Below are 8,699 nucleotides of genomic sequence, written 5' to 3'. Positions count from 1 at the left end.
TGGACACCTGGAGGCCCCAGGCCCCGAGTCTTGCCCAGTGTCCCCGGGGCGGGCGGGCAGGGCCCTGCGGAGACAGACTGGCCCCATCACTCACCACATGCAGTGGCCCAGGTACTCATCATAGTAGTAAAGCAGCTCGAAGGAGTCGATCTGAGGGCGCAGGGGGACAGGGTTAGAGGGAGGTGCTTGGGGAGGGCGCTGGCCACACAGCCCCCTGGTCCCCCCCTTCTCCCCCAGGCCCCCCCCAGCTGTCCTCACTCCCTGCCCTCCTGCAGAAGGCTCCCCCCAACCCCGCGGAGGTCAGCGTGCACCCCCTAATGACAGGAGTGCCCTCCCTGGCAGAGTGCCTTCAGCAAAGGCCTTGCACAGTGATGGGCGCGGCATCTCTTTGGCCTCCGGGGCAGGCTGTACCGCAGGGCTCACATGTGGTGGGGGGCCGGGGGGGGGGGGCGGCCTCACCAGCGTCTCCGGCTTCAGATTCTTGATGATGGGGTTCTCGCGGACTGACAGGTGGTGCTGGTAGCCACTGAAGAGCAGGCGGTGGTTCACCGAGTCGCCCACCAGGTGGATGCTGGCGCCCATGATGAAGGTGATGATGCTGATGTAGATGATGGAGCGAGGCAAGGTGCGCGGCGAGCGCTCGATGAGCTGAGGGCAGAGAGAGACCCAGCAGTAGGGCCGGCTTCCATCACAACAGGAGACACCCTGTGTGCACCCCTCCCTCGCACCTGGGGTGGGATGGACACTGCCGGCTGGAACGTCCTCACCAATTGGGGGGTCCCTTGGGCCAGCGCAGCCTCCAGGCTCCCACACCATCCCTGTGAGCCCCGCAGGGCCAGGGGCACAGCACCCCCTTTCCCAGAGAGGAAACAGGGGGGCCAGCTCACTGCCTAAGGTTACACACCAGCCACCTACAGGTTAGATGGCCAGGCCTTTAACACAGGCGCTGGGGCCCCAGGTTCAGGCCTCCCACCGCCCCCGCTGTGCCCCAGGCTGGGCGGGTCTGTTGAAGAGACCCTCGGATTCCTGAGCGTCCGATCCATGGCAAACACAAGAAAATGGCAGGTGCTTCAGAAATTAAATTATTTAACCGAGGACCCCTCTGAATGTTGCGATTATACATTTATAACTTTTGGAGATTTGAAATACCTTTCTAACAACAAAACGATGGGGATAGTAGATGGTGACATAGTTTAAGACCCCTTGTGTGGCAAAACGCGAAGCCGGCAGCCCTGGCTGGCTCTGCTCCCAGTGGCATCTCAAAGTCAGGGATCTCCAGGCCAGAGGATCCAGTTCCCCCTCTGCTGCTGCGAGTCCTGTCACCTGGCCCTGACTTGCCTCCCCAAATGGTCTCCCACCTCTTCCCAGGCAACCCAGCCACTCCTGCCTCAGCCTCCCAAAATGTGCGATGGTTTCCCAAGCCTGGCCTTGTCTGCAGGTCCTTCTGCTTGAGTGCCTCTCCCACGTCACCCCGCATAGCAGGCTGAGGCCCAGATCAAACGCCTCTCCTTGAGGAGGCCTTCTCCATCCCTCCCAGCAAGAGGCAGCCCTGCCTCCCCTGGGCCCCGGGCTCTGGATCAGGCAGGGGAAGCCTGGTTCCGGGCACCCTCAGGGCGGGCACTCCCTGCCGCTGGAGGCGGCAATGAGGGGTGGAGGGCAAGGAGGTTGGGACTGTACCTTGAGCAGGAGAAAGGGCGTGATGATGTTGTAGGCCATGTGGAAGTAGTCCCCCACGCTGGGCTTGTTGAGCGGGAACCATTCGAGAGGGAACACCAGCTGGGGAGTAAGGGGAGGAGTGGCGTTCACCAGGCACAGCCCCACGAGGCTCAGGGAGTCAGCCCCCACCTCCTCCTCACACTCTTTATTCTCTCTGGGATTTCTTGGGATCATCTGGGCAGCCCCAAGGCCAAGGTGTTTCCAGACAGAGAAACAGTCCCAGAGCAGGTAGACTTGTCCCCAGGCACACGGTAGACGCAAACCCAGGCCTGACCCTGTCCTGTGTCCCTCTGGCTGTGCGTGCCACATAAATGTGCCTGAGTACTGGCCTGGTAGATGGAAGTTCCTTTGGGACTCAGTGGTGCCACCAACTTTCCTAGTGACCCTGGGCAAGTCCTTCCCCTCTCTAGGGTTTCCCCATCTGTAACACAAGAAATGTGGCCCCGGGGTCCACATGGGCTCATAGGGACCCGGCTCTCTAGGTCCTATGATGACAAGCTCCTCTGGTCAGTGGGCCCGGGGGTGGAAATGCCCTATCTACTGAGCAGATGGGCTGCTTCTGAATCAGGTTAAGGATGTATGTTAGGGAAAAAGGAGAAAATGAGTTCTTCAAAGTAGCCTCAATTCTTCCTTTCCTACCTTCCCTGAGAGAGGAGGCAGGCCAGGGGCAGTTCTTCCTACTGGTCTACCCCTGGAGTCGGGGCCTCGTGGGGGTCAGTGTGAAAACCCTTATTCACAGTCAAAACATTACGCTCACACACCACCACACCACCACCACCACCAAACTAAACTTCCAGGATCTGTTGATTGAGAACAGGTGTAATGACCAAAATTTTCCATTAAAATTTTTATCTCTTTTAACTCAAAAATGCAACATTGGATAAAACTAATCTGTAGAAACTCCTGGGATACAGAAATCTCAATCCCTTTCTCTTTCTTACTCATGTGTATATACCTCTATATCAATAGCAAGATATACATGGTGGCTGAAATATTCTTTGTGATAGCAAAATGCCAGAAAGTGGCCAACTCTTCAACCAGATATGACTAGCTGAATATACTATAGTACATATTTACAATAGAAGGTTCAGTAGCCATTAACAGAAATGACATTGTATTTGTACCGACACTGAACGTTTTCCCTGATAAAGTAAAACAAGCACGTTGTAGAATAAGATATAAAGTAAAATCTCACTGTGGTTAGGAAAAGAAAAAAGATGTGTATGTATGTCTGTACCAGTAGAGAAAGGAGTGGAAGGATGTGCCCCTAACTAACAGGGATGGGACTAGAAAGGGAAGGTCTCACTTCTCTATACACCTGGGTACGAACTGACCTGTTACAGCTACTACATACTACTTCTATAACTGGTCCAAGGTTTCACGTGGTAGTTATTATCATGCATGTATTTGAAAAGCTCCAGTGTATACACGAACTTTTCAAATGCATATTCTCCCCACAAGCCCACTTGAGGTCAGAGTGGCCACAGCAACTCTGGGCAGCATGAGACTGAGTCCTACTGAGTGAGGAGAGCCAGGAGCAGGGTCTCCTCATCCCTCCCCTCCGCAGAGCACCAGTCTGATGGGCAGCTCCTACGTCCTCTAATGTGTGGGACCTTCATGTTGGAAGGGGGCTCAGCGCAGCTAGTTCGCAAGTCTTCTTACAGATGAGGGAACTGAAGCCCAATGACAGTGACTTGCCCATGTCACCCAAAACCTGACCAGGCATCCTGACTCCTGGCTCAGTCCCTTTTCTTTCTCCTACATTAAAAACAGTAACAACACATTTTCAGGAAGCATCCACCATAGCTCTTCCCTGACACACTACCAGGAACGATGTTCTTCACCCGTTTCATCGTTGAGTCATGTATACAAGACTGTTAGGGTTGTTACTGACTTGTAACCAGTCAGTATGCGTGTCACTCAGGCACCTCTTTTCTCCTTAAACATTCCAGGTTGCTCTATGGTATCCATAGTTCTTGCTTAAATGGCCAGGTAATTCTATATTGAAAACACTTGCAAGTTTTGGCTATTGTAAGCAAAGCTGCAACAAACATCTTTGGGTATAAAGCCTGTTGTCTCTGGCTGATTATGTCTTCAGGCAGATTCTTGGAAGGGATTTTACTAGGTCAGAAGGGATGAACAGCCTGGCTGCATTGGCTCAGTGCTTGAGCATTGAACCAGGAGGTCACAGGTTCAATTCCCAATCAGGGCACATGGCCAGATTGCAGGCTCGATCCTCAGTAGGGGGCCGGCAGGAGGCAGCCGATAAGTGATTCTCTCATCATTGATGTTTCTCTCTCTCTCTATCTCTCTCTCCCTCTCCCTTCTGTTCTGAAATCAATTTAAGTAATAATAATAATAAAAAATATTTTTTTTAAAAAAGGAGGGGTGAACACAGCAGATTCTGGAGATACATATGATGGGAAGGGGCGCACATGCTGGCTCCTCCACTTGCTAGATGGGTGAGCGTGAGCCAGTTACCCTCTATCCTCAAGTCTCCTGTTTCGAGATTAATAATTGTGTTGATGCCGAAACCGGTTTGGCTCAGTGGATAGAGCATCGGCCTGCAGACTGAAAGGTCCCAGGTTCGATTCCAGTCAAGGGCATGTACCTTGGTTGCGGGCACATCCCCAGTGGGGAGTGTGCAGGAGGCAGCTGGTCGATGTTTCTCTCTCATCGATGTTTCTAACTCTCTATCTCTCTCCTTTCCTCTCTGTAAAAGCTCAATAAAAAAAGAAAAAAAATAATAGTGTTGATGTAAGAACTAAGTTTAACCACAGAAAGAACTTAGAACAGGGTAAGCATTAGTGTATGTTAGCTGCTATGTCTACCTTACTCTTATTAATATTCATTCAATAAGTATATTGAGCACTTTTCACGCCAGGCTCTATTCTCGGTACTATTATCACCTTGACAAACTGCTTTCCAAAAGGGCGTTGCTAATTCGCACTATCACTAGCAAAAACAAAGTTTCAGCAGTGGATATTGTTATCTTTATCACCCCCACATGAAAATTAACAATTTGGTACACGGTGGTACCTTCTTCAATTTTTTTTCACGTTGTTATCTATCTATCTATCTATCTATCTATCTATCTATCTATCTATCTATCTATCTATCATCTATCACCACCAGGGAGGGGCTTTGGTGCTCTTCCAGTATTAACCTCCTCTGTGGAGGCCGCCACTGCACGCTGAGGCCGGAAGTGGCCTTGGAGCGAAGGGGACAGTTTCACAGATGGCCCAAATTACCTGAAGGTCAGTCATATAGAACATGCGAAATCAGCCTATATTCTTCACCTCCAGAAAAACACTACTATCCCAAGGCTACGGGGCAGCCAGCGGGAGGCTCTGCTTTCTTTCCCACCCTCCTCTAGCTTGATCTGGAGGTGAGACCCGGTGGGTGGCACAGTCTGACTGCAGAGCCACCATTTCCAATATGGGAGTCGGGAACAGTATGACTGTTCAGGCCGCAGACCCCCTCCCCTACTTGCTGGTAGTTGCCTCACTGGCTGCAGTGACAGGGTCAAAGGACATGAAGTCATCCAGGCCTGTTCTCCCAGTTTACCAGTAGGGGGAATGTCTTGTCGAAGGTCACTGAGCTAATTCAAGTGGCACTGTTTCCTCACTGCCAGCTGGGGCTCTGTCCACAGCTTCACACTCACCATGGCAATGGGGCGGCCGAAGTCCAGAACCCAGTTCTGCAGGGTGAAGTAGAACCAGAGGTCAAGGTGAAAGGGAGCCGTGGTGGAGGCCTCCTCAGCCTTGATGGAGCTGTGCCTGAGAAGGAACCAGATGGAGGGCTCAGTGCTTCTCCCTCCCACGGGGACCTCCTCAACGGCCCCCCATGCCCTCCTCAGTGAGCCACAGAAAGGTCTGGGAATTTGGGGGCAGGAGGAAACACACTTAATTAAATTCTAGGAAAAGAACTTTGCAGGGAATACTGGGGTCTGGGCCTGGGCCTGTGGCCAAGGGGAAGGTGTCCTGAAAATGAACTCCAGCTGCCCTGACTCCAGCTTCTCTGTGATCCAGGAAGAAAGCTGCCAAACAGGCATCATAACTGTCGGGTTTTCTCACCTATAAAACGATGAGGAAATCAAACAGGGGAAAGAATGCAAACGCAGCTGAAAAACGTGAAACATAACGATGGATGATAGTCGCTAACCTTTACTGAACACTTATTATATGTTCTGGGCACTATTTACATTATAGCTGTTTTACATGTATTACCTCATTTACCTGTTTTAATCTTCACAGAAATCTTTTGAGATTGGTCTATTGCCCCTATTTTATAAGTGAAAAAACAGAGGCCCAAGGTATGAAGTAACTTGCCCAGTTAACACTGCTAAATATGTGAACCTAAATGATGAGCCTTCAGAGCTTCTATTTTTTAACCTCCAGCCCATTACTGTGTCTACAGTGATTGGCCTGTGGGGTGGGCATGTGACTTGAGTTGGACCAATCAGAGCCCTCTAGTGAAATCTGCCTCATGGATTGTAGACGAGGATGAACAGGGTCTCCCTCCCCTTGGTTCCTAACCACGAGAGAGTATGAATGGGACTGTGGTAGCCTCTTCTCACCAGTCCACAGTGAGACCAAAGACGGATGCCAGCGGACAGGCTGAGGTGAGAGCCATGGCAAGAAGTGGAGCACCATCTGCTGATACATCGTTGGGTGCCTGTCCCTCCTGAGAGGCACTTAGCCTCGGCTCTTCACAGATGAGCTGAAGTCCAAGGGCCACCTCCTCCAGAAAGGTTCCCTGATGAAGCTTTTCCCTAAGCTCCACTACAGGGACGGCTTCATCTCGAGCTTGCAGCCTGGCCATGACATCACAAGACCCTCAAGAAGAGGAGGGACCTTTAAGTTTCTCTCAGTTCACTCACCTCCCCATCAGAGTCCAAATCCTCTTCACAGCACCCCTGCTACTACTTGCACACCTCCAGGGACAGGCAGCTCACTATTTCCTAAGATGCTTGAGGTGTGAGTTTTATTGTCCCATTTGTGCCAAGAACAAAAAGGATGTGACATGGATTTGTATTCTCCAGAGTTCTCAGCTCAGTGCCTGGTTTAGGCTCAGGGACTACTGGCTGATTTGAAACAATCTCAATGACCAGTTACTCATTCTTTTTAGTGGCAGGCAATAGCTTAAAGGCACCTGAAAGGCTTTCCTGTCAAGGTTGCTATTGCTTCCGTGCCTTTCCAGGATCCTTTTCAGTCATTTCCAAGAAGGGCCCCACTGGTAGAGCAGCTGTGAGACTGGGCAGGCAAGCTGCTGGGGGATCTTATCATCTGGTCTCAGGCAAGACAGGTGGAGTGGCCTTTACCCCAGGTGAGCTCAGTCTTTCTGTGCCCTCGACGCAGTGCCCCCACCGCTGATCGGGTCTGACTGTGCTGTGCTAAGAGCTTCACCTGCACATCTCATCTCATCCTAACAGCAATACCAGGAAGCAGGGCGTTTCCTCTCCTGTTTTACAGATAAGGAGACGGCAGCTTACAGGAACGAAGGCCAGGGATTTGACCGCATGAGCCAGAACATTCACTTTGCTATGACGCTACCGTTCACACTGGCTTTCTGTCACTCACAACCCAAGAGTCCTGAATAGCACAGAATTCAAAACTGGGTCTGCAGGAATTGAAGATCTGTGCTCTTAATCGCTTGCTATTCTGTTTATGTTCATTCGAATAAGCCATGCAGCATATTAGGAGATCAACTTAGAGAGGGGTCAGTGCAGCCTGGAGCAGTACACAGAGCACAGAGGGGAGCCTCAAAGCATGGGAGGGTGGACTTAACCAGGCACAAAAGCAGCAGGAGAGCAGGATCCCAGGCCTGGAGGCGGAAGTAAGAAAGACACTGCATGGAGCTGAGATGCCGGCTTATGGTGGAGAAGAGAAGGGAGGGACCGGCTGGGCCTTCAGAGTGGGTAGATACTCAGAAACTAAGTGCAAGGACTGCTCAGGGTTCTGAGCCCAGTGACTGAGGCCCCGCCCTGCCCTTGTCCCTTAGTGACCATCAGCGCAAGGCCTCAAAAGGCAGAAGTGATAACCACCAGGCCCGAAGAACTTGTATGGAGAAGGAGGTAAGAGTCCTCAGTGTTCTGTTCCAGAAACTTCCAAACTGGGCAAAGAGAAGGATGTTTGGTGCAGGGAAGAAAGGCTTTTTGAGAGCCTGGGAAAGCACGTAGGTGTAACCATATTAGAGGCTCAGTAATTATTCCCTCCTCCACCCCAGGAAGTGCCTCAGTCAATGGGGATCCCTGCCATTAGTCCAGCCTGGCTTAGCAGGACAGACACCCAACTTGGGAATCATTGATCAGCATCTAACTGTTTTTTGTTGTTGTTGGCTCCCTGACCATGGGAGGCCGATCATGGAGAGTTAAGTCATCCTCTCCCCCATCCCCCTGTCCTGGGGATGAACAACCTTAAGCTTTTCCCAAGTTGCTGACTCCACACACTGCCCCCCACCCCAGCCCACATCAGCTCTAGTTCTCAATCATCAGAAACTCCTGCTGAGAGCACAATGGCAGGTAACCTGAAACAAGGCTGGCCTTTTCTCTCCTCCACAGCTTTACAAGTCTGCCATATGGGGAAACTGACACCACAGCATGGGGAGGGCATACCTTACAGCTGGCGTATTCAAAGCAGTCAGCAGCATCTGCAAGACGCCTGGCAGAAAAGGAGGGGGTTGGCCATGGTGGAGTCAAGCAGGGACCATGAATAGGACTATCGACTGACTGATTTTGGTTCTATATAAAGAATGGTGAAATATCTGACATGTTGCAAAGTTTGAACAAAAAATATGAAGTAAAGGGAAATGAGAGGGGAAAAACAAAGGCAATTAGAAACTCCAGGAAAAACCAAAGCAATATAAGAAAGAACATGTAATTGCTAACTATCACTTGGTTTTGTGGAGAACACCATTCCCATGGCTTCACTAATGTAAATATTGTATATCGATTTTCAAAGTTTAGAATCAACCCACAGATA

The 8,699-nt window shown here is 50.9% G+C and overlaps 1 protein-coding gene across 3 annotated transcripts in view; it reads right to left on the bottom strand.

Moving 5' to 3' along the window:
• The window catches only part of CLN6 (ceroid-lipofuscinosis, neuronal 6, late infantile, variant), a 12,762-nt gene extending 4,380 nt beyond the window's left edge, over positions 1–8,382 (bottom strand). Inside the window, exons 1-5 of one of the 3 annotated variants that reach the window (XM_015560450.1) lie at positions 8,333–8,382; positions 5,381–5,495; positions 1,678–1,776; positions 460–648; positions 95–150 (exon numbers count right to left, since the gene is read on the bottom strand). In XM_015560450.1, the coding sequence (XP_015415936.1) occupies positions 95–150; positions 460–648; positions 1,678–1,776; positions 5,381–5,495; positions 8,333–8,367 (494 nt within the window). In that variant the 5' untranslated portion in view covers positions 8,368–8,382. Of the gene's footprint in view, positions 1–94; positions 151–459; positions 649–1,677; positions 1,777–5,380; positions 5,496–5,621; positions 5,770–5,792; positions 5,875–8,332 lie in introns of those variants that run through there. The other 2 variants (XM_015560449.1, XM_015560451.1) reach the window with 2 other exon arrangements.
• Between the last annotated feature and the right edge of the window lie 317 nt (positions 8,383–8,699).

This window comes from Myotis davidii, unplaced genomic scaffold, assembly GCF_000327345.1.
Source record: "Myotis davidii unplaced genomic scaffold, ASM32734v1 scaffold673, whole genome shotgun sequence".
NCBI lineage: Eukaryota > Metazoa > Chordata > Mammalia > Chiroptera > Vespertilionidae > Myotis > Myotis davidii.
Note: the sequence above shows the minus strand (reverse complement) of the source record. Positions and strands in the feature narration are given on the sequence as shown.